This window comes from Varroa jacobsoni, unplaced genomic scaffold, assembly GCF_002532875.2.
Source record: "Varroa jacobsoni isolate VJ856 unplaced genomic scaffold, vjacob_1.0 scaffold_1351, whole genome shotgun sequence".
Taxonomy (NCBI): Eukaryota; Metazoa; Arthropoda; class Arachnida; order Mesostigmata; family Varroidae; genus Varroa; species Varroa jacobsoni.
This window is the reverse complement of record NW_019214253.1, coordinates 1-24,905: the sequence shown is the minus strand read 5'-3', so window position 1 is coordinate 24,905 and position 24,905 is coordinate 1. Positions and strand designations below refer to the sequence as shown.

General features: G+C 36.6%; 2 protein-coding genes and 1 long non-coding RNA gene across 7 annotated transcripts in view; 2 read left to right on the top strand and 1 right to left on the bottom strand.

Annotated features, from left to right (window-relative positions):
- The window catches only part of LOC147752289 (uncharacterized), a 28,725-nt gene extending 23,874 nt beyond the window's left edge, over positions 1-4,851 (top strand). The window contains exons 2-3 of the long non-coding RNA XR_015314462.1: positions 2,955-3,121; positions 4,723-4,851. This is a non-coding gene — a long non-coding RNA (uncharacterized LOC147752289). The remainder of the gene's footprint in view (positions 1-2,954; positions 3,122-4,722) is intronic.
- On the bottom strand, positions 33-6,779 carry LOC111269069 (uncharacterized). 4 transcript variants are annotated; one of them, XM_022848419.2, is made up of 11 exons: positions 6,568-6,774; positions 5,810-5,994; positions 5,065-5,191; positions 4,644-4,812; positions 3,959-4,170; positions 3,416-3,550; positions 2,927-3,135; positions 1,926-2,056; positions 1,556-1,652; positions 947-1,214; positions 33-474 (listed from the first exon to the last, which is right to left on the bottom strand). In XM_022848419.2, the coding sequence occupies exons 2-11, from the start codon at positions 5,962-5,964 to the stop codon at positions 145-147; spliced, it is 1,833 nt and encodes a 610-aa protein (XP_022704154.1). In that variant the 5' UTR covers positions 5,965-5,994; positions 6,568-6,774; the 3' UTR covers positions 33-144. The 4 variants fall into 4 exon arrangements, with proteins under 4 accessions (XP_022704154.1, XP_022704155.1, XP_086828082.1 ...); XM_022848420.2 differs by having other exon boundaries at positions 5,810-5,991; XM_022848421.2 differs by having other exon boundaries at positions 403-474; positions 994-1,214; positions 6,568-6,779.
- An 11,727-nt stretch (positions 6,780-18,506) lies between these two features.
- Positions 18,507-22,843, top strand: MED21 (mediator complex subunit 21). 2 transcript variants are annotated; one of them, XM_022848424.2, is made up of 5 exons: positions 18,507-18,718; positions 19,413-19,494; positions 20,292-20,400; positions 21,443-21,543; positions 22,164-22,843. In XM_022848424.2, the coding sequence occupies exons 2-5, from the start codon at positions 19,453-19,455 to the stop codon at positions 22,353-22,355; spliced, it is 444 nt and encodes a 147-aa protein (XP_022704159.1). In that variant the 5' UTR covers positions 18,507-18,718; positions 19,413-19,452; the 3' UTR covers positions 22,356-22,843. The 2 variants fall into 2 exon arrangements, with proteins under 2 accessions (XP_022704159.1, XP_022704158.1); XM_022848423.2 differs by lacking the exon at positions 18,507-18,718 and adding an exon at positions 19,633-19,697 and having other exon boundaries at positions 19,278-19,494.
- Positions 22,844-24,905: the final 2,062 nt, after the last annotated feature.

The window sequence follows — 24,905 nt, the reverse complement described above, 5'->3', positions numbered from 1 at the left end:
ATAGGTTTTCTAAGTATAGACAATAGCCATAGTTATCTTCAAAGATTTATTCAAATTTATTTGCTGAACAAAGTCACATTTTCAAATAATGTCTCATTTCATGAAAGTCTGGATATAGTCATTTAAAGAATGACGAAGTAATACTTATTGCGGCTTACATGCTTCTGGGTTTTGTTGAATTTTCGTTTTTTTAACGATGTGTACTTGTTGCCCACGAAGCTTTTGATCTTTAGATTTTCCTTTAGTGTCTTCTTCCACAGCTGTGCCCATCATAACACCAACCTCCTTGATATCAGCCTTTTGATCATCCGATAATGTACACTGGCTTGTAATATCGGCGCTGTCTTTTTTGTTATCACACGATACCATTCCGTCTTTCAAGCATTGTTCTGTCGGCTGCAATAAGCTCTGCTGGGTGGTCACGTGTTGATTAGGCATCCGCTCGATTGATGCAGTCTCAGAGAGGAGAGAGGCCTATATGCATTACATTGAAAATTAAGGTAGCGAGCAAATCCAGCTTGTTTCACACATGATCTGTCAATCGACTCTTAAATAAACTCAATAAATTTTGTGTGGAATAAATGAGGTACTTTCATAAACGAAATATTTTACTTATACAGGGAGAAGGGTTTAGCGTCCTTTACTAACTGCTTACTTGGCACAAAAAAAATGCTATTAATCTGATCTCTGCGAGACTCATGAAAGGAGCCCTAAATAGAGTTGTCTTGCCTATTAGTTTATGCACCTGGATAAACATGCGTAGAAATTTGTAAATGAATCTGTACAACCTCACTTGTGACATAATTTTATCAATGCATTAAACTTTCAGGAGGTACATAACAATCGACATAAAAGTGTCGATAAGATTTGAACTTTAATTAGCAACCCTCTATAGCCCTATTTTTTATAACTTTAACGCAGTACCATTGATGCTGTGTTTACTAACCTTAACCGTCACAATCAGATCTGAATCAGCATTGATTTTTTGCTCACTTTTACGTGTACACCGATTCTCCTCAACGACTTCGGTAAGAAGTTCTCGGAACACGGTGGGTGTCGATTGGTTCTCTTCGTCGCAAACTACCGAGGATGGGGAAGCAGTATTTTGGCCTAACTCTTCTGTTTTTTTCTCCTGCAATCGTAGCAGAAGAATATTGCGTTCTTTATTTAACTTTTCAGCAATTGCCTCAGATTTGCGCAGATCCGATGCAAGTCTGTGGAGAAATCAGTGGACAAAACACGCACGTTAGTCAAGTAATTCATTAGAGTAGCCTGATAAAGTCGTCGCAGCTCTATCCGCATACTGGACGGATATAATAATACGATTTTTTTCGTAACTGCTAAAACGAATGATTGGCTTCGGATCTTCGGAATTAGATAAGTTTCATCTTGTGTTTGTACTGTGAGGAGTTGATGCAGATGTACTTTACGGTTCTCGCTAAAATTTGCTTTAGAAACCTTCGAGTTAAACTCAAACGACAGCCTTTATTCGTATGAACTCGATAACATAATAGATGTTCAGAGGCTATCGTATCTAGAAGGTGACTCAACCAACTTGATAAGGTCGTAAGTCCTCTGATCTTCTTGAACGATCAGCTTTTCAATTCGTTTTTTCAAACTAGTTGTACACGACCGCTCAGAAACAAGGAGTCCTGAAATAAAATAATTGATCGCAAAACATTCAAGCCCAATTTTCATTAGGTGAATTTTGGTAAACAAATAATAATTACATCATCAATCAAGTAAAATCAATACAGCGCTTACGTTACCGAACTTATTTCTTTTATACTTTGTCTTAAACAATTATTGGTTCGAAATAATCGAAGACGATATTTTTAGCACCTTCTTTAGTGATTATATTAAACCCTTACTATACTGAACGACTCTGGTTCTTATTGATCCAAGGCCACCAATTAAAGTCATACCCGCTAGTGGATTGTTCTGCAAATCTCTTTCAGTAAATGTCTCGTCCTTTACGTTACTACCAAACTGAGCTGAGCACGCAAAGACCTGGTTCCGCAATCTCATTACCTCCTTTTCTAGCGAGGTAACATAACTGTAAAACGAATCCATGAAAAAGGTTTGGTTTATTAAATCAAGTAGCAAGCCTTATCCGATTTTTGCAATAGCTGTTATTTTTTCCAAAGTTGTTGTTGTTACCGTTATTATTATTGTTAGATAGCTGTTATCATTGCCTTGTAATGTAACGACATGGACAATCATTGTTACAAAGTGATAAGTGTTTTACTCGTTTGAACCAAAATATCCTTGCAAAACAAAAAAAACGGGTTCCAAATTCTAAAATCATGAAGGTAGAAGTTGAAACAATAGATTTTACATGATATGAAATATATTAGAAAGCACTATTACTATTTACCAAATGCCACGGAAAATAGCAATTAAAAAAGATCAATGTATAAGGCTGGCGAACGTCAGTATGAACACGAAATAAAACTAGATAAATCTTTCATCCTAAAAGCCAAAGGTTTGGATAGGCGAAAAGAGCATCTCTACGAAATTTGAATATTGCACATGAATACTGTGTAAATATTGAAGACTTCCACGCACGCTAAAAGTTAGTCTGACATGAAAAATAAAACTATTAAACTAAAAAAAGTTAAATAGAGTTGACAGGATATTTCTGTTAAACTACAAAGAGAGTGCACTACAGGCTGAGATGAGGCTCAAGGGGATTAAAAAATTTATATTTAACTAAAAATTTGAAAAACTGACTAATAAGCAAGTTTTATATTCCGCTATTTTTGCTCCTTTCTTAACTATCGTCCAAAACAATCCTGGTGCGTATTTTTCTAAAATATTCCACTTGATTACATACAAAAATCCGTATAAAAATAATTTTTTAACATATTTCCTGCTACAGAAAATTGCAAGGCAATTAGTAAGTGAATTTCTATATTCTTTGTACTTCTGATCTGCTTTGCTTGTGTATTTAGCCAAGAGTTGCATCGAAACGTAGCATTCGTTTAATTGACTCCGTAACCGCCGTTTAACCTCGTCGGCAACCCGAAGCCGCGCCGTTGCCTTCTCCAGCCTGGATTCGACTTCAAGTCGGCGGTCCTCAACTTCAGCAAAAATGGAATTACCCTGGCGACTTCGATAGGTTTGCGAATTATCCTGATAATTGAATAAACACATAAACGATGAAAAAATACATTTGCATGTAAATTCCGGCTATTCAAGATCGCCAAATGAACGAATTCAACGCTTAAGGAGAGAAGCTCGACATGCGCTGTCGTTGTGCCGTGCACAATATACATGATCGAAAGAAAAAATTAAAACGAGGTCAAATTATATTTATGGATGATAGATAGCGCTAATAAGATGTCCTACTAACTCTACTAACTGTCAATTATCTTGCTTATTGCGATAAGGCGCTTAAAATATGCCCCTTTACCTGAGAAGCTTTCAGCGAGTCAATCTCCTGTTTGAGTTCAGTCATTTCCTGATTTTTCTCGCGAATTGCATCTATGTAATAAACGAGGTTGCTTTGCATAGACGCTTTGTCTTGCTGGGACTCTTCCAGTAATACCTGCGTACGACAAACAGTACATAGTGCACCTGAACTAAGAATAAATTCAAGTCGTATGATGTCTTTTTAACTGTGTCTTCACCGAGATTTAGCTGAAGTGAACAGATTTGTGAAACTCGAAATTAAACTATTAAAAGTATTGTTAATCCTCATTTTCTTTTGTTTTTATTTTTTTTTTTAATTTTTTTTAACTGTATTTCTGTCGATTTCATCTACACGCTTACTATGAGCTTATCAATTTACTTCCTCTTGCTGTTTCTAACATATGATGAAAGGACTTACTTTAATAAAAGTCTAACTACTAGGCTTGCATTCAACACATTTATAGCAATGTATATATAAGCTAATGTGTTTATCCTATCAAAGCATTTCTTTTAGACGGTGCGTGTTCAGAAAAGTAAAGTGCACCTTGTATTTATTGGACTCGGCTAAGAGAGATTCTCGTTGTTTTATGGCTTCGCTCAGCTGCTGTTTTATCTGATCGTTTTCCTCACGAGCCTCCGCTAATCGGATCGCCGCCTCAGCGGAATTGAATGGGTCCGATTCAAAGACGTCTTTTACTGGCGACATATCTTTCTTTGATGACTCTTTCTGTCTATACTTCATGATCTCAGTATGGGCTGCAAATGCAACAAAAAACAGTGGTAAATATTTTGCTGTACATGTTCATCAATACGTCGTCCGAACAAACCAGATTGGCACTTTCTTAACAATGCCATTAAATGTATTTATGTACCGATACCTATACGAGTTTTAGTGACTGGTATCACTAAATTTTAAGGGTGTTTACGATAATAGTGCCGAGTAATTGCCCGAGCATGGATAAAAACAATAAATACTTAGAATCAATACAGACTTGCAAGCGTGTATTTAGGTGACTCCTATCTTTAACTGTGTTAATTCAATTTACATATTCATAGTATTCGCAACAAGGGCTTGCTAGATGCACTAGTTGTTATTTCCATCATCTAAGATAATCGGGGCTAATATTTAAATATATGATCTATTCGATTTGCCTCTAACGATGGTATTTCTGTATAACACTTATCAGATACAGTCGGCGCGCTCTTCAAAGGCTCAGTGAATGATTTACCGATTGCCAACTGAGTTCGTATTGCCTTAAGTTCTTCCTCTAACTCAATGGAGTTTTGCATTCTTTGATCCTTTTCCAGAACCGAGCGCCGAAGCAGTTCTTCTAAATTTCGTTTTTCAGCGCACAAGCGGTCGTTTTCTTCTGCCACTGATTTGAGCATATCGATTTCCTGAAGAAAATTATAATATTACCTTAGTTTTCGAGATATTTTTCATTCGAGACACGATAATAATAAATCTTTTGGAATTAGGCACATGCAAATAAATCAGTTATGATAATAAGTACCTGTTTCGAGCTAAAATATTTTCCATAATATTGGCCAATAATATAATTGTCATATAACAGATGTGAAACGAAGAAGTCAGACACCATAGTAAGTCTGGGACAACTAGGACGCAGATTAATCAACTTTCCAACCTACCGCAAGTGCATTCTGTTCACGAGCGGTCGCAAGATCTGCCTGTCTCTCAGCGGCATGCCGTCGTTGTCTAAGATCCTCCAGCTCCACCTCGAGCGCGATACGATGCTCCACTAATTCGTCGCACTCTCTGATAGATAATTGTGAAAAGCAACAAACAGTAATGTATGAAAGATTATACATATACACATATATTGTCTACTAAAGACTACCTTGATAGAAGCTAACTTCTTCATAAGGTAGAACGAATTTTCTTACATACTGCATAGTACCACAGTATTTGAGCTCATTTTATTGCACTGAATAATATTCAATATTACTACAGTATCTGATGAGTGACAATCTAAAAGCAGAGATACTTTCCTTTTACACGGTATGTTTATGTGCGTAGACATTTCATTGCACACATTTGAACAAAATATATAGTATACAATATTACGGTTCAAACCGTTAAACACTCTCAAACCTTTCTACTAGAATTTTTAGAATCTGGATATCAATTTACCCCGTGAATCGATCTTCTACTGTTTGCAGTGAACACGACAAATTGATAAGAATATGACATTTTCGGAATCCTATTAACGTTCAGTGTACTTCCTTGAACTTTAATTTTCAGACCCTTATAAACAAGTTACATTTATCTTTAAGCGCTTCTATGATAGGTATTAGGCTCCCCACGTTGTCATTCTAAAAATGTAGATGATACAATAGTACGTTCTATTGAATTTTCCCCATTAATATCACTCACATTGATTTGTGATTAAGTTGGTCGAGAAGTTGCTGGCCGAGTAAGCCGGCTCTTTCCAAATACGACTCGAGATCGACAATTCGATGTTGTAGATGTTGGATTTGTCCAAACTGCTCAATATTATCCAGCTGTTGGCTGTCCGCTGTTGTTGCCATTTCGTATTCTCTACGACCCAACGGCTGCTGCTATAATAAGAAGCGGATCACCGCAAAGTTAGTCTTGTCAGATAGCACTGCTTGATGGCGTTAATATTTTTTTGCATTTTAACAGGCCAAACAACCCCATCATATATATGGATTAAATACAGTTTTACTAGTACTGTTCAGCTACAGCAATCGGTCAGTAAAGAATACAAATTTAACCAGCAAAAATTTATCGCTACGAGCAAAATGTTGCTTAGTTATATTCCAATTTACTTGACTGGACAATAAAGGTAGCCATAAAGTACATGTCCAGTTTCGATGCACGCTAACCATAAGATGAAATAAATTTTTTATTATTATTTTTTGGCGATTTATTACCATCTTCTCATAAAGATTTTAACACTGCTGATAAGACTGTAGTAATAATAATAACAATATATAACGATAACATGAAGAAATAAGCAACAAACAATAAACACCGAAAATGTTCTTGTTGTATTGATCGTTTACCTTCACTTTGATTTGATTATTACTGGAACTGATTATTTCTTTGCTAATTTATCAGTAGTTAACAACAATAAGCGTAACTGATGAGCTCGTATTTATTTATCTCACCTATTAGACTCAAATTCGAACAAATACAAATTCCAAAGTTCGTACGATATCTCCGTCACCAATGGCCATCTGCTGATTTTGTTTTGACAAAAACCTCGGCAGCACGTCGAATGCACGTTTTCGTCACGGCTATTTTAGATGGATAGGAAAGTTCTTTACGTTATTCAGTTTGTGTTGTTTGTTCGAGTGCCGGTTACGCATAGCACATTGGCGGTTCAACGATCAGCTGAAAATGTGCGATGGATGCATTTTCGATTATATTTTTCTCAGCGGGCGATGGACATAAAGGAAAGCTTCGGTCAATCCCAAATATTTCTACTTTACATAATCAGCCAAGAGAAAATGCTTAACACATACGTTATTTATTTGGTTACATTAATTAAGCCGATAACAATAATACTTTTCTATAGTTCGAGCTAGTTACCTCTCAGTGGATCTCTTACATACATACACTCTGTATTGATTGATCAGTCTCTTATGTACTAGATACTGATTGTCCAAAATTTGTTGCGTTCCTGAAGCTTTAATAATAAATAAATATAATAATAAATAATTATTATAATTTTATAATATAAATTTTCTCTAAATAATATTTCTATACTCAGATGCTATAGCTTGTGTTCAAATCTTACTATCGAGGTCCACTTACAGCTATATCTCGTGTTTACAAACGAGTAACATTAGAGAGCTTCGGTTATACTTACTTGGCTTTTAAAATGTAGACATGTTAGTAGAGGGTCGGTTCTTAAGTTAAGTTTAATATTCAAGTATAGCGAAAAGTTCTACTAATAATATGGGATCCTTGCACGAAGCGTAGACACTATAAAATATGTCATTTGAATTATTTTTACTAAGCTTCACTTCTCATTTATAAGTATATATCGCTAGCTAAATGTATATTAAAAACAAAGCAAAGTTTAACTTTGTAAATGTAATATTTTAAGTAACTTGTTATACAGGTACGCCCCTTATCTAAACGATAAGAACGCAGAGATATACTATGTTTTATATCCATAGCAAAGTGCATAAAGAAATGTCGTTGAAACGCGCCCAGCATGCATCTTCTGATCTACTTTCTCTCGAATGTTCAATTCCGTGCCGATTATCATTAACTTGGACTACTCACTAGAGTCTGATTAAGCGGCATGGCATTCTAAAACTACCACAGTTTGTTTGTATCGTCGTAAAATTAAAACTAGCCATCGCATCACATTTCAATTTTCAATTAGCTGGCGCCGGAAGAATCTGAAGTGGACTCATCAGCGCCGTACGAATTATCTTTGCCCAAAATGTACGTCTCTTCTCAAGAACAGTACAATGTTGCTAACAAATTCCCTACGGTAACGTCAATGATCAAGCGTGTATAATTGATGTGAGTTCTCATGTTGTAGCATTAGTGATATATGAAAACTTACATGGAATTGCAAAAAAAATTGATAACAAAAAAAAATTGTTTATCTAACCATAACATCTATTTACGTTTCCCTTTTATGTATCGCTCACACGGTGAAAAAGTTGAATTAGCACAAAAAATGGTGTAGGACCGTCGTAGACTTGTCTGTCCTTCATCGATAGGCAATTTGTCCTATATGCTACCTTTCCCGTGATCTTGATTGCGACACCTGTGTATTCAGTTGTTAAAAGAGTCGTTTGCAGTTGCGTTTCTAAGAGCTATGAAAGAGGACTAAGGACCCTGCCCGCTTTATCGAAAGCTCAATTCTATCTTGATATAAGACAGAACTGAGCTTTTAAAATCCCATTGATTCCTAAGCGACTGCCCCGCCTGGGCTCTGTATGCGTCAATCATTACCTCTCGAAGGGTAGTCGTTATAGCTGAATAATGTGAAATACTCTGTGAACAGGATTAAAGAAAAATGTGTCTTGAGGTACCGACAGCCACGGTTTTTCTGCTGGAACATTTTGGAATCATCAAGTATTCCTCAAGAGCTACGAACATGTTACCAAAGTAAATAATGATCGTCTATCAAACTCTAGGTATTATCTTGAACTATGACAACGTCTTATATTTTCATCTATGAAACAGTAAATCGCGCAAGTTTTTAGCCAATAATAGCTAAATATGAAAACAGTTTTAGAGATGAAGTGCTATTGAACAGACCGTAATTTAAGTTTTTATCTCAAATGTATCAAGCTAGCGCAGCATTGGCTGACAGGAGAAAGCCCTATATATTATCAATATTTATATATACTATATATACATATAGTAACATGTCGGTAAGCATGTTTGAGTATGGAAGATTTTTATATCACTAAGGGTTCGTTCAATGTGCGGGTAGTAGGGTAGGAGAAAAAATACGATAACTACGAAAATAGGTTGTTATGTAAAATATTTCCAGAACGTTTAGCTAGTAACCCTAAACTTTAAAAACAGTATAGTTTATGTGCACATACTTCACCATATGACGTTCATATGGTGAAGTATGTGCACATAAACTACCACACATAAACACCACCTGAAGCAATTTCACGTTAGCTTTTTCACTTTGGAAGACAAAAAAGCGACGCAAAGGTTTCACGAAGATTAGCGTTGCCAAATCAGGGCCGTACGATCCAAAGAGATTTACTAAAAAAATAATGTACCGGATTTGCTGAATATAGAAAAATGTTGTGTAAGACTTCTCCTATTGATCTCGCAACATTGTCACTTAGTGCTAGATTCCTTAAACCTCCAAGGTAGTAGTCTCTCGGATGCGGTAACTTTTTACACCAAAATACAGCTTAAATCAATAGTAAAACGGAATAAAATAATACCAAAGATTTACGATGAAATTCTAATTAGTATGTCGCTGTAATTCAAACAGGTTTGGTTATTAAAATCTGAAGAGGGCCTAAAACTGGGTCCCGTTCGACCCCAATGAGAGCATACTGAAGCGAAGCCACATTGCCTCTCACGTTGAAAAACAGTTAAAAATAAATGAAGTCCGTGCGCGTGAAACTTAATGCAATGATTTCAACTGGGAATGATGCAACATGATGAAGTTACTTGTGTATTTCGCCACTCATGCTATAGTTTACATTTGGTTGAATATACTATCAATCGAACCGGATGAATTATATCAAAGATACCGCACGGCCAGATGCTTCTATAAGCGCCAACTATTGATACTTGAAACAAAAGGCCAGAAATCTTGTTTTTTTTCTTGTTTTTTTTGTGGAAATTTACACGAAGTTAGCCACCATATTAGGCTGTGTTATCAATGACGCTCTCATCGTTGTACTACACACACAATCACTCTAGTACGTTCGTGATTTACACGTTATAGATTGCGTAACCAGGTATCTGTATGTTTATGCCGGGGCTTCATTCTGTACGTTTACGTGGGTGCAAAATCTACTAATCCGGCTAGTTATATCAACGGGCAAAATGAATCTGCCTCTCAATTCATAATTAACCACAACAATAAGAGAATTCTATGAATAGCAAGCAAGGACTTGCAAAATGGAACGAATCGAAGTGAAAATTAATACATTTATTTTCAGCTAGCAGAAGGAGTCTTGAAGAACGAACGTTGTATTGTATTGCGTTGTATACTGTGTTGACAGACGCAATTTCCAGGCTGGCTCGACTTTACTTGTAAATAAGGATACTTTTCTGTTAAAGTAGATTATACAATTAAGTTGTAAGTTAGTGCAGAATAGATTATCTGATATATATCGTTTTGCGTGTTATTTGTAATATTATATTCTGACAATATGGTCGCTAAATGCAAAGTTCCTTTCATAACTTTTTTCAGAAATAACTGTTGTGTATGCTTGACATTACGCTGTGCTGATTCGAATATCTTTATGACTTTACCGGTCTTTCATTGATCGGCTTTTGGTTTCATTTCGAGATGAAAACAAATTTGCCTACTTTGAATTTTTTCTGGGAAGTTTCGCTTTGGGCCTTTTCGGATTATTCTTGAAGCATCCACCTACGCTACTGCGTCTTTTCACCATTGATTATCACACCAGCTGCTTGCACTATGTAACCTTCAGTTACAAATCTGCTAAAATATGTGCATGTCCTCAGGATCCTTCCCGTTTGGACAAGTCTGGAAACTGGATTTCTCAATAAATGTCCTAAACTCGGAACCGATAAACGTAATTCGAGTCGGTCGTTTTTCAGGGTAATCAAACCTGGAAAATACTTCCGGAAGACACCTGGTAGCTTCAATTACGATGATTATCTGACTGGAAACACTTCTTATATATTATAGATATTATATATATTATTATATATATATTATAGATATTAATCTTTAATCAACCAATCGGTTAATGGGCGCCACATAATCTAGGTGGACTTTCTTCTACTAGCCAAAGACTTTGGTAAATATATCTGCTTCATAAGCCATCAACTGCGAATAATATGAAAACGATAGTTTGTTTACGTTCTAGTGTGAGTAGATAATTTTAAATTAAAGAATATATTCGCTATAATTTTATTCAATGTTTTCATTCTTACTATTACTATTATATATTCTGACATGCCTTATTGTATGGGTCGGCCATGCAGACGTACGTTCTAGATGAACCGCCATTTTAAATAGAGAAATACGACTTCTTTTTCGAGATGTTCAGGCCAAAGCGTCGCATGCCGCCTGATCATGTTCACCAAAGCCACCTTAAAATTGGTGTCGTCAGCAAGAACTCGCAGCATAGGTTGTATGTGCATACCTCACGGTCCACTATACAAATACGTATTTTCTAGCGACCATATAAGATTATCGTTAATATTCAGACTCTCCATATATATTTTATTTATAAATCATATACCGAAGTATTATTTAGCTTACTATCGTTATTATCACAAAATACAATAAAAAATGGGTATAATAGGAATGCTTATAGTTTGCTTAGAGAATGCTTGTACAATCTACGTGTTCCAATAAATAGTGATCCAGAACACGTTGCATTCAGTGAAAAATCTTTGTTGATGGATCTAAACACTGCATTCCCATTGTTCTTAAGTGCTCCCAAAGCCACGCTGAGATAACATCTCACCCACCACCATCATCAAAATAGAAAAGTACAAAATCGTTTTTAGTGTAACCTCCGCACTAAAAAATGGTTAATACGCCTCCTCCTAAAGCTACCTTAAATCTATTTGCTATGATCTGGAATGCGTTATACAATAAAGCTCGCCGTATTGTTGTTCGTATGTTGTCATTGCGTTGTGTGTAACTAATGTAGGCAATGTACCGTTTTGGTCACCGTATCACGCGTAGATGATACCAAAGTATACACCTTTGTAGCGGAGTAGTGTATCTCGGGAACGCTTAAAAATTTCCGCGTCCGAAAAGAATCTGATGAAAAACATGATTTTGAACGCACATGTCGACATTGCAGCCGTTAGGACTACAGACCTATTCGTTAGGCTGTCGTTAGGAGTGCGCCCGTCAAAAGCAAACAGTGTCAAGGTGAATGACGTCGCGTTTACCGCGAACATATTAGACCGCTAATTTCGTGGCTAATATATCCAACCATTCGTATCAAACAGAAAGTGTGAAGACCCAAGTAAAAATAACACTCATTGGAGTAGAAAGTAAAATGTCCTTATGAAGATGTGCTTTGAACAATCTTCAATCATTTTAGCCAAGCTCTAAAATGTTGTAAGATGTAAAATATAACGCGATGATGACGATCTAGATTCCGCCCTTCGATATGTGTTTCGGTGATGCTACCCTTTTCTTAGGTAAACGATGGATCGCGAGTGACAAAACATGAGCTGGTGGTTCATATAATTAAGCCAATGTAATCGAAGTTATTTTACATTTCTATTCTAGTTAATTGCTTAGCTTCAACAAACCTCTAAAAAATTATTAATTGAATATTTGTGAAATCGCTTCCCTAATACCTAGATTAATAAGGCCCCATCTAAGAGAGTGAATAATTATGTGCAGCACATTTTACCGTGATAATCATCATTATTTTTGTACAACTAAAAAAACGGAGGCAATCTCGGTTTGATAAAAACACAGGATGAGTCAAGGCCTGATCATTAATAATTCTTTGGTGCAGCTGACCCAATATCAGAAAAGAGCTTTACGTCAAGCACACTTGCTTCAGAAGAATTTATTTGCTCAGCCATGCATCGAAACCTGATGAGAAATGCGTGCAGTAGTTGCCATGTGATCACGCCCTAGTCACTAGCCATCTAGTTACTTAGTGAAACCTTCGAAAAATTATTAAATAGACGTTTCCCCGATCATCCGGGCTGAACCTCAATCAGTTTAAATAAAAGGTTTCAGCTTTCTTCACTAGAAAACTGCAAGCCATGTATCGAATTTTATGCAAAGGTTTGCCGTTTTAGAAAGGCGTTCGTGCTCGTTATTTGTTTGAAATCACCTGGACTTCGATATATTTGCACAGCGCTATAACTTTCGAGGAACAAAAACTTCACCGCTGCGCATCGATCTTTGTTGTTTTAGATCGCTGAACTGATTTTCCTGGAGCAAACTCAGCCGGTTTTCGTTCACAAGGTTCTAGGTAAACTGAGGTAATTACCATCTAAATTTCTTGTACTAACGACGTGTAATGCAAAAATGATTTAATCTCAAGATCCAGCGGATTTGTTTGTAACAGTCGATTAATATGCTAAACACCATAGAAGTAGGTCTATAAATCTTGTTTCAGAACGTACCATTGATATCAGGAGGTGTCTATGTCATGTTTGTCATCACTCTGAAAGTAAACTGAAAATAAACTTTTCGATTCATTAAGCTGTTAGTTCTCTCCTTTTGCGAATGTAAGTGCTACACCCATTTAATTTTATCATACTATATCATAATACGCAAGATTGTTTCCTTGTAGGAAGAGTAAAACGAAGTACGTCATATTGGGAATCCATTTAGATAAAATCATCGTACTCAGACATATTTATGACAGCAAAAAGTGATCTCATGAGTACTACGCTATTACAGTCGTGATGCCGTGTGGAACTAGAGTCACCTTTAAATTACCTAGGTAAGTAGGTAATTACCAGTAACAGCTTATCGTCGAGTGACTAATAAAGAACCTAAACTTAGCTGCCCAGCGTGTAAACAACATGCTGAATAATTCGTAATAAGACGTCTCAGTTGTAGCAGAACGTTCTATAACATCTGAATAAATTGAAGAAGCATTTGTAAGATCTGCCAAAAGTTTTCTTTTGTCGGTTTACGTTAGTTTAACGTTGACCGACATCTAATGAATCAGTCGTAATCGAATTTAACGAGAATGAGCTTAATAACATGAACACAACATACAGAGAGCCTACTCTTTGAAACAAAGCTAGGGCAGTACTGGACGAAACGACGAAAAGGCTGCCACACCATGTAGATCTCAGTCGTATTTATAGAATTTACAGCAGTGTAAAGTATTACACTGGCTAGAAAGTGCCCGTTGCAAAACCGGTTCTATGAAGAGAGGGCATGCAGTCTTTTTGGCTTCAACGGTGATCCCTCTATTTCATTTAAGAGAATCTGTAATCAAAAGATACAATTTATGCACACCGATCGCTGCTAGATCATGCGTTGTCCCTTACTCAAGCCGATACTTGCTAACATAAAATCGCAACAAAACTGACATGGACGTGAATGAAATGAACGACATGAACACACGGTGGAGGCACAATGAGAACACCAATCATACCCACTGAGCACTTGACTTGTTTCGTGTTTGTCTTTACCTTACTACCAGCAGAGAGAGAAAGAGGATAGAAGAAATCAAGACGTGTATCTATGTTATCCTTACAGATATTTTCATTATAAACAGTTAACATCTATCACAATATAGCCATATGCGGTTTCCATATGCAAGTCGTCGACATAAACAATATTTTTTGATAATCTTTTGTCTAGGGAGACAGCATGTAGCTATATCGTAATAGAGTAGACAATATTAATTGCAATTTTTTGTTCACTTTTTTCATTGCGTTGCTTTGCCGGAAAACGTTAATTTTTCCGATCTCATCTTACCATTCGGCAGATTAATGTTGCGTTGAATCGAAGCTACCGAGGACATATATTATAGAGCAGTAGAGCAGAAAAAGGCTGTTTCAAAAAAGCACGACGACCTATGGATATTCGAATTCTCAACTTGGGTCTTTCGAATTTTACGTCCAGCACCGCCATTAGGCCTTCCATGAGACGGCGGGCTCCCAACATGAAACGAAACGCATGTCTATGCCCGAATTCAAACCTCGACACCATGTATCTCTTATACTAGCAAGGAAGCACATAACTCCCTAAGCTATCATGAAAACTCACTCTCGACCTCCGTCCGATAGTCCGAGTGTCTGTTTTTTGTATTATGTGTACATGTATTATGTGCAGTATACTGCATGATAAAGAAAAATCGTAGGAAAACTATTCTACACTTACCAAGAAGTTTTTGAGAAAATTAGCTGTAGAATCTCGTAAGTATGCCAACGAATCAAGCGCTCGTATCAGGTGCAGCTATTTCACGTTCAAAAGTTAAGATCTACTTTATCAGGGATCTATAAATAGTCTTCGATATAAAAATCAAGCATTTGGTTGTTGCCTGACCATTGCTGATTCTGGAAGAGATCCGCCACCTCGATCTAAGTAGGCTAAAATCAATTGGTAACTTTAAATTACTAGTGGCCAACGCACTAACCAGATTCCACCCTGCTGGGTGCAGTCGGAAACCATAATGCGTTACACGGCTATCTAAGGTAAACAAAACAAGCTCGAATTACTAAGTGTAAGAAAATATTATTCGGACATGTGATAAATAAGATTGTTGAAATAATCCGCATTGTTACCATACAGGCTAAAGCTGCGGATTGTTAAACTACAGTCTAAACGGAGTCACCAATAAAACATTATCGAAATAGTAAGTTTATTATCAACAACAACAAAAACAATCGCGATCTGCGCTAGCTATTGTCAGTTGCTCCACTGCGACTATTACTGTACAATCTTGTAAACATCTAATTTTCAAAAAATGAGCAGTTCTTTAAATGCAACAATGTAACCGAGAAAATTTCGCTAAAATTCATTCATAGACGCAACTAAATTCGTAAGTAAGACAGCTAATGCTAACGATTAATTTTCGATTTGTCTTTCCGCTATTGGCGTTTCTATTTTAATTTATAGTAACAAACGGGTTGACAAAACTCGTCCTTTTGTTGCATTTCGTTTATTATCCTGGAAAAAATTTAATCTTCTCGCGACGAACAACTCGCCATGCCGTTTAACCGAGGGGACAAAAATACGTCAAAACCGGGAATAAATGTCAAGTGGAAGTCAAACGAACCGAGGAGCTAATCATGCTTCGATGGATGTTCTATGGTGAGTACTATTTTATATCACGATAAAGTAAATCATCAACAGTTCCGACTTTTAGCATTATTATTACTATTAGACCTAGAAGGAAATCAATTTTTTTTTGGTTTACAACGTTGACAGCATCCTGGTGTCGGTGCGATGGCCCGATGCTGTATACCAGCAACGGTTCCCATCGAAATTTATTTCGAGTAGCTCGCGTCTCATTTAATCTTGCTTCCGGTAACTAGGTTGCCACGCCCTACGGGATTTATAGGATTTCGTCATTTCATTATTCCTCCTGAACGCTGGTTAGACACAAATGCCTTTAACACAGTTGTAAATGTTGGCTGATGAGGACGTTACGTCCTGAATATGGGCTGAATTTACAAATCGAATCTTGGGGTGGTCTTATTTGCTGTCAGTTGCTGGGGTTATTCGGGAGTTGTTCTCAAATGTGGTACATTCAGGTCTCTTTAGTTTCCGCTTGTTAAGAAATTACGAAATATCTGTTTTTAACTCAGCTGAAATATGAGATTTATAGAAACACGTACGCGTAAACGTGTTTCAAAGTAACAGCAAACATTTATTTATTATATTTAACACAAGGCCAGCGGCGTCCCATTTTATTGACTAGATCAAGCGCACTATGTCCCTCCAATCAAAATAGCAGATGCTAACTGGATACGTTCCACTGTATATGTTCCATATATCAATTTGTGGTGAGTCTTTGTAAATTTGGCTGGGCCACAGTCAGAACTGTAGAATTGCCGCACTCCTGCTCGCGTTTTACTTATTACTCATTTACAGGTTCTCGCAATGGTATTACGACTATACTGATTGTCAACAGCTCTAAGGCGACAGGGCGTTCATAGCGAAGTCACGAACCAATTCCTTTAACGGGACAGTTCTTTTACTATTAGTTTCCCCTGTACGTTGGATATCCAGTGTTATAAGTTTAGTAGAACTAGCTCTGGCGAATAACTGCCCTTGCAATAGGCTACCTTGATTTGGCCTTTGCATACGTTGAATTTGCTCTTTTATGTGCTCTCACGTTAGCTGCTCAGTAGAAAATATCTTCAGCACCAATTTTAGCTGTGTATTTTCCATTTGCGCCTAATAGTAGAGGGATGGCCGAGAGATGCATATTTATTTCATAGAGTGCCAACGCAATTTGGTTGGCGAGGGTTTTTGCCTTGATTTTCTCTTCACAGCTACCAGCCAAGGGAGAGCTTCTCGTCAAAAACAGGGATACGACGTCCCTCGCCTTTGTTTCGTCCGCAACGAAGCATTTTAGCGTTGCTTACTTATCGCACCGCTTAATATAATGCATTTCGCGACACGTCATTGTTTGGGCCCATTAATTACAATAGAATAACGTACGTGAATATAAAGGTAAAATCCGGGTAAATGCTTTTGGCTTGTTGATAAACTCTATAGCTGAACATGCACGGGCCAGTGTGTCTGATCCAGTTTAGAAAATAGGATTTCCTTGAAGTAATTTCATCATATCTGCTCCCAAAATAAATATAGCCAGGTAGTCGTAGAAAAAGGTCTGTACGTGGGAAATAGAATATCGAAATTTCTTGTCTCTAAGTTGATATCCAATAATTAATTTACCTGTCACCAACCTGTGGGCTTAGTTTTTCGATTCCGTAAATTCGTTTAGCTCTTCTGCATAATTCTTACATACTTTTTATGGATGTAGGTTAATAACTTTGTATGTAAAACCGCGCATAATTGGAATCAATTGAACCCGAACTTCAAAAATGGTTCAGCTATAACCTTTAAAGACACGTTGAATAGGCCTCCTTCACATTAATGGGTAGCAAAATGTTACTTACTAGCGGTGCTAAAACAAAGATAACCGCACCCAAAAGAAAAGGTTTTTTTTTAAATAAGCCAGAGTACCAGACCTACTCTGTCCTACCAAGGATGAGCGCAAAATGTACAAGATAAAAAGCTGACTCTCAAAAAACTGACAGAATGGTAATTATCACGTGAACTGGAAGTCGTAGCACCAGAATGTTGATCGTATGTGAAGTAGGGACGAAAACTTCATAGCGGCCCCATCAAATACAACAATACGGTTCGTTTTTCTCTACTCACAGAAATTTCAAATCGTTTGCCCTTTACAGTAAGATTCTATGGAGTAGGTCAGAAGAGCATACGGACAAAATGGAGATCTCGTTCCATCTTTATATAATCTGAATGATGATCTGTAGATAATGAAGGTACCTCTTCGGGAGCTCTTGTGTAATATACGACAAAACTTAAAGGCTTCATATAGACTTTAGAAAATTAAATTAGGTGATTAAATTAATTCAAGCTTGAATCGCACTAGTCGCATCTACTTAGACCTGAGAGAGGACAAGTTTCAAAACTATACAGATGAGAACCACTGTCGTTCAGCTATATTTTTCTATAGTTTTTACAAGACTTCTTTTTTGTTGTATGGATAAAGAATTAACAAAATAGCAAGGTGTGTGACAGAATGGACAGATTTCACAGCCTATGTTTAAGCCTTGACCTATTGATATAATCAGGAGCAAACATTTTGTAAAATATAACATATTTTGCTTGGTTAGCAATTTCTATCGATAGAATCGATCCTTGATTCATACCTTATTTCTGTCTCCATATGCATCACTTCAGAACGTTGCAAAATTCAAGCATAACGACCGTGTCTGATACCAGTATTTCAAGTTGCGAGCTCTACCCTCTCCGTGCCCTATAATGCAATAATCGCTCGTCACTCGGCGGTTTTGATGAACCATAGGTCCTGTTGAAGACAGCGAACTCAATCAAAGCATCAGCCAGCAGCCAGTTGTCATTTGCGCACGTGAACTTATTGTAATTGTCCGCAACTTTCTTCTTAAGTACGTAAACTTAAAAAGACATTTGATTGTATAATTTCTTTTTTAGTTCTTAGAGCGTATAGACGACAGCGGAGAAATCGTCTACATATTTTGAATCTATTGCAACGAATTCATCATATCTGAAACACAACATACACACTATCATTGATGTTTATGTTTAGTTATGTATCATTTCCCGAAAGCCACATTTACAAGGCAAGACGCCGTTTAGAAAACCATACAAAAGATATAACTTGCAAGTACAAAGCGTGCGTCTACCTCGGGTCTTAATCAAATATATAAACTCAAATTAATTAAGAAAAAGTAATTGCACTTATTTTCAGTTTTACTTTGCTTCTTTGAGTTGCTGAAAAAATGTTAGCTCCATAGAAAAATGAGAAATGTTAAATTCTAAACATAACTGGTGTTCATTCAATTAATGACATGTCGATTATTTATTCTTATCTTTTAGCTAAAAAAACATAACTCGAAACTTCTTAATGGATGGATCGTTAAAACTTTTTTAATTGAATAACTGCCATAATGATCCGACGTATTTAGCATGATGCTGATCAAATTAGCTGCATTACTCTGTTGGAATGATTGAAAATTCGGACGAATCTGACTGTGGCCGGAGAGAACGTAAACAGGATACAGCAAGCATTTTGGAGTTGTGATGGGAGATTGACTTGTTTTCATTCGATTTGTGGCGCAGTAATATCAAACACTGTTGTGGTGATCAAACGCCGAGAACAATGGCGGACCGGCTGACACAGCTGCAGGACTCCGTGAATTTGGTACGTATTCACTGACGGTTGAAGTTATATATTATTGCGTAAACACATTAAGTAAGTCTACTGTGTAAGTCTTAACTTGGCTGGATAAGGAAACTGCTCTATCCGAAAATTTTCAAGAATCATTCGTTCATTGTAAAGGTAGCCGAATGGCGGGGCAACCGGTGACAGGCGAAGCATTTGTTTATCCGCCAGAATGGGGAAAGGTAACAAACTTTTATATATATATGTTATATATAGATATATATAACTTCTGTATCTTATATATATATTACATTTGTAGACACCTTCGTTGATTTCGAGCTGTCGTCAATCGATGGTTTTATTAATTTATTTTAAATTAAATTTCTTAAAATAGGTGCCAGTGTCTTGACGGTAGCGAAATTGCATAGTTGACTAGGTCTAAGTAAATTTCAAGTACAGAAGCAAATGCTCAATATGTTAATGTTGATAAAAACACTTCACTATCATAGTGTTGTGTAACGAATTAGAGAAATTTCAATACTTCATCACTTCTCTGCACGCATGGTCTCGAACAGGTCAGCAACCATATTTAAGTATTTCTAAATATAAGAACTTCATCTAAGTAAACAAACATACGATGTTGTCTCAATTCGAAAAGCAAAAAACCGTCGGACTCGAAAAATCTGACTGCGTTAGGCCTAAACGGTTAAGTAGAACTAATCGATATTTAACTCAAGGACTGACAATACAGTTGCTATTGATCTGTTACCCAGGCGTTCGTTATCTGAAAATCTAATACAATGGAAAGCAACTAACGTGGTGCGTTTTTTTAATAGCAAGCGGAGAACTTCTGCAATAGCATTGGTGTCCTGCAGCAGCTAGCTCAGCCCTCGCCGTTCCCGGAACTTGAAAAAAGTTCTAAAATTGCTCCACAACCTCAAGAGGGTACGGATGGTGAAGCATGCGTCAATATTCTGTTTTTTATTCATTTCTGAAACGTACATTTCTTTAAGAAATGTATATATTTAGCTGTAAATATCTCTATTCGTAAATGGTCACTTACGCTGTTTTTTTTTTTAGTTTCTTTTTGTTGCAGAAACTTTAAGCAATTTTTTTTTGCTTTTGTTTGGTACTTAACTAACGAAATCCAGGAGTTTGCTATCAGTACTACGATGTCATACGGAGTGCATTTTTTTATGAATTTGGCCAGAATTTGTTGATCTTTCTGTTCTGTGAAAAGGAAAATCAGATACTTGCGAAATATTATTGGTACCAAAAAAAGCTTGTTCTTTCTAAAACAAAATAGCGAACTCATCAATAATATGCCAGTGGCTACTAATGCTTTCTGTAACGCTTTTAAATCAGTTTAAAACTTCATTGCCGCGCATGAAACAGCAAGTGGAAAGGTTGCATCTGTATCTAAAAGTTCTTTGGCTCACGATAAAGTTCTCACTTTAGAGAAAAATACAGTTAATTAAGGAATTAAGAAAGGAGTGAAAAGTCCGTATAATGGTCTATGGTTGAAAGATTTCACAACTGAAATTTTGGACATTTCCAATGACTCTGCTTTCCTGAGTCAATTAAGGAAAAAATTCGCAACACTGGACAGCTGGTAATCTGGGCCTTAACGAGGCACTTTATTAATAAAGGTTAAAGCAATTTCCGGAGTTACGGAGGGTTTGCTGACAGAGCAAACCCGGACGGATGAAAAAGATATGATTAAGACAGACTTTGTAATATAGTAGGATTTATTAGCAAATATTACACTCTCAAGATGATAACCAGAACTGTTAAATTGTAGTAAATAGCGAAGACCAAAGAGGTTGAAATATTAGGAAAGCGATGGTGCTGGAGCAAATTCTGTTTCAGTGATGTTGAATGAATTTCAGATATGTTAGGCTCAAAAAACGATAGGTACTTCATGTGAAGTCATTGGGCTTTTCCGATCGATTTGTGAATTTGATCGATATTGATTCCGTACTTTCAGACTATGCTGCTTTGTTTGCAACGATGATTGCTCGCACAGCAAAAGACATGGACGTGCTTATCGACTCCCTCCCAAGCGAAGAGGCCGCACCCGAATTACAAGTACGTAGCGCATCCCGAAAAAGTGTTTGGGCAACAATCACTATTATATGCCTAAGTTATTACTATATTACTTCTTTTTGTTGCTTCTATTATACCGTACATTTTGTTTGAGAATATCTGTAAAGGCTAGCATAATTCATGGTTGTCTAAATTATTTTTACCCATGTTAGTAAAGTCCAAACTAAACAATGAAATAATCAAATAAGATAATGCAAAGTACAATGTTGCTAGTCCTTTATGAGTAAATCGGCAATTAAATAATATCAGCTCCTTCAAAAACTCGTCTTTTTTAGATGAGAATATTTTTATAAATGCACACGTGTATATTCTCTGCAATTCTTCAGCAATTTCAAAAATAATTTTAGATAGACAAATCGTCGAATACTGCGTGCCAAATGGCCAATTATTAACGCATAATACAATCCGGTATTGTGCACTTAACATCATACGGTACACCTAACTTTCTATTATTTCAAACTAATTTTCATACTAATAGAAGTTTCAATAGTTTTTAGGCAAAATGGTCCTCGCCATCAACAAGCGATTATTATTAAAGGCAGCGCACAATAACATTCTACGACATTTTTTTAATAAACACATTTCTCACTTCCATTTTATAGGCGAACAACCTTGAACGGTTGGAAGTGGAAAATGCGGACGCGGCCCTTCGCTTGAAGGAAGTGGTGGCCCGTGGTGAGGGACTCCTCCGTCAGGTGCAGGGCGCGCTGTCTGAAATCGCCGGCCAACAGCTGAGTGCTAGACAGCCGCCTCCATTGCCAAATCGGGAACCTCCTAGAGGAGATCATCAATGATAATGAAATGACGATGACGAACGATAAATGCTCGGCACGTTTAATGTACATAAAATCCAGTTCCTTTACCCTGTGTATTTTGTGATCCTTTATGACCTTTTGGGATGGTTGCGGTGTAAAAAGCGCGAACAACTTAACGTGATTAGAAGTACGCCGCCGGACAGCTTCCGACGAGGTCTCTACAATGCCAAACCAATCTCGTAAAAAATAACCAAAGAATATATAGTGGAGTATTTGGGACCTGTGACAAAGGTAATCGAAATTAGAGATAGTCGACTTTCCCGAATAAATGGCTGATGTAATTTGTTGCAGGAGATAAAAGCGAATTGGTAGAATTGTACTTGTATTGTTTCGCACATAATAATGATTGGTGAATACCGAGTTGTTTGGCATACCTTTGGGAACTAACACCCACGATTGTGCGTCATATCTAACTGGTTAACCTTTAATATGCCGTGACAATAAAAAGTATTGATTTGTTTACAACAGTGGGTTGTCCCATCTATACACTAAAGTAGTTTGAACTGTGTGTTTCAAGGCAAGTCTAAATTTTTGATATATTTTAGACCAACCCTAATATCCACGCCAGAACTCTTCAGACATGTGTGCCCGTTAGTGCCATAAGAATGACAGAAGTGACCTTTTAAGTCATTCAATTAAGCTATCCGCGTAGAAATCGCAATATTGAACGCGTGTAACATAAATAATCAGATGACTGCTAACTTGTTCAATTAGCATATTCGGCTGCTTGAAATGGAAATTTTTAAAGAAGTTACTTCATAATCAATGAAGTAAATCGATACAATGTAAAATAGAACATCCCTAGCATGACCTTTCAGCTATTTCGTGCGGTTTGTCCTGCGCTTTGTTTTAAGGTAAATGGTACCTAAATAGCGACTAGGTATATCTCACATACGTAAGAGATTTGCACGTACCTCCTGAAGATATTTAGGCGGAAAAATAGCCATATTCATAATGATAAATAGCTAGATGTTTATACGAATAGTAGTATCATCCGCCGGGTTCAGTCGACGACGGATTTTTCGTTTCTGCCTGTTCCTAATCAAACGTGCAACACTATTTTTCGCAAAATAATATATATATATATATATATATATATATATATATATCGCTATTGTTTGTTCAAGTTTGCAAGTAGATTATATATTATAATTCTAATGGCATTTATTCTAATAATAATAATAATAATATATTTGCTACTTTACGTGCAGCTTTCGTTTTGTACACGCCCATAAATGCAATTCTGGCCTTTCAAAAAGTATCATTAGATAACATCGTTAACTTATATTCGCATAGTAATGCTTTCTGCGAGCAATTACTTATGTATTCGCATTGACCTGAAAGGTTACGGAGGATTTACTTAAGTGCAGTTTTTTCTGAAGTTATAGCGGAATATTTTACAAGTCAAGCATTCTTTTCAAGGACATATTGAGTATAGAATCCGATAGGTGGGTGGTATCGTGTTGTTGTTATGTCATATGGGTTCTCGATAGAAGTACCTATACTCCAAGATCGTTATTTATTCGACTTAGACTCAGTCAATCATAAAACTAGTACTGAATTATAAAGGTAACAAAGATCATATTAAAAAAGCTAAGCTAAATTACATGGGCACAAACATATGTTGAGCTTTTCTTTTTCACTACATTTTTTGGATAGGTTGTAAACACACTTAATGCGACGCTAGCATTTTTCTGCGATTGAGTTATTAGGATAGTAGCATGATGTCGTAAAGATCATAACAAGTATACCAATTTGAAACATTATCGTGCTTGCTTACAAAATTTTAATTATATTTTGAGCCAACAACTCGGTTCCTCGTTTCAATCCTTATATAACTGAAGCGTTTGTATAGGATCGCGTTTAATGTGCGGTCGGAGATAATGACGTAAATCGACATGGACATACAGATACGAGAATCCGACCTATTTTGCAAGAACTTGCTCTAATTTTTCAACTTGTTTGCAATGCCTTCAATGCGTAGGGTCGCAATATATATTACCAAAGATCCAAAAAAGGCAACACTTAGCGCAAACGTTCCTACGCTCCATAACAATAATCGAGCTGCTAAACTTCCGTCAACGACAGGCCGAAGCTTAACAAACGGCTGCATCAAGCCTGCTAATTATTCATTGATAACCATTTGCTTGAAGTTCAAGAATTTGTTTGGAATTTTCGGAAAAAACGAAATAGACAAGCTGCCAATAGTATAAGGTAAAACGGTGTGCAAGTTATTAATGATTTTGATAAATGGCTAGCCGTTCTATGTATTTGGCCATTCAATCAATACTTCGAAATATGTACGGTGCTATGTTTTCATTATAGGGTTTTCAATATTGTTTTCATAATATATATATATATAAATATATATATATATAAATAGGACAGCGGCTTCACCTGTCATCCCCTCAACAGAGCCACCGTATCTGAGAATAATTTCATTAGTCTCAAAACAGGATATATTCAGCAGAGTAATACAAACTGGAATGCATTTGTTTAGTATTTTCCTGCCTTTGAATTCGGTCAGTA

Bases quoted from the DNA above. Each gene is read 5' to 3' on its own strand.
- MED21 (XM_022848423.2), top strand. From the start codon at position 19,641: ATGGCGGGGCAACCGGTGACAGGCGAAGCATTTGTTTATCCGCCAGAA. The intron at 20,401-21,442 runs GTACGGATGGTG...CCGTACTTTCAG, and splicing joins TGCTCCACAACCTCAAGAGG to ACTATGCTGCTTTGTTTGCA. The intron at 21,544-22,163 runs GTACGTAGCGCA...TCCATTTTATAG, and splicing joins AGGCCGCACCCGAATTACAA to GCGAACAACCTTGAACGGTT.
- LOC111269069 (XM_022848419.2), bottom strand. From the start codon at position 5,964: ATGGCAACAACAGCGGACAGCCAACAGCTGGATAATATTGAGCAGTTT. The intron at 4,813-5,064 runs GTAGGTTGGAAA...AATTTTCTTCAG, and splicing joins GTGAACAGAATGCACTTGCG to GAAATCGATATGCTCAAATC. The intron at 4,171-4,643 runs GTAAATCATTCA...TTGCATTTGCAG, and splicing joins ACGAACTCAGTTGGCAATCG to CCCATACTGAGATCATGAAG.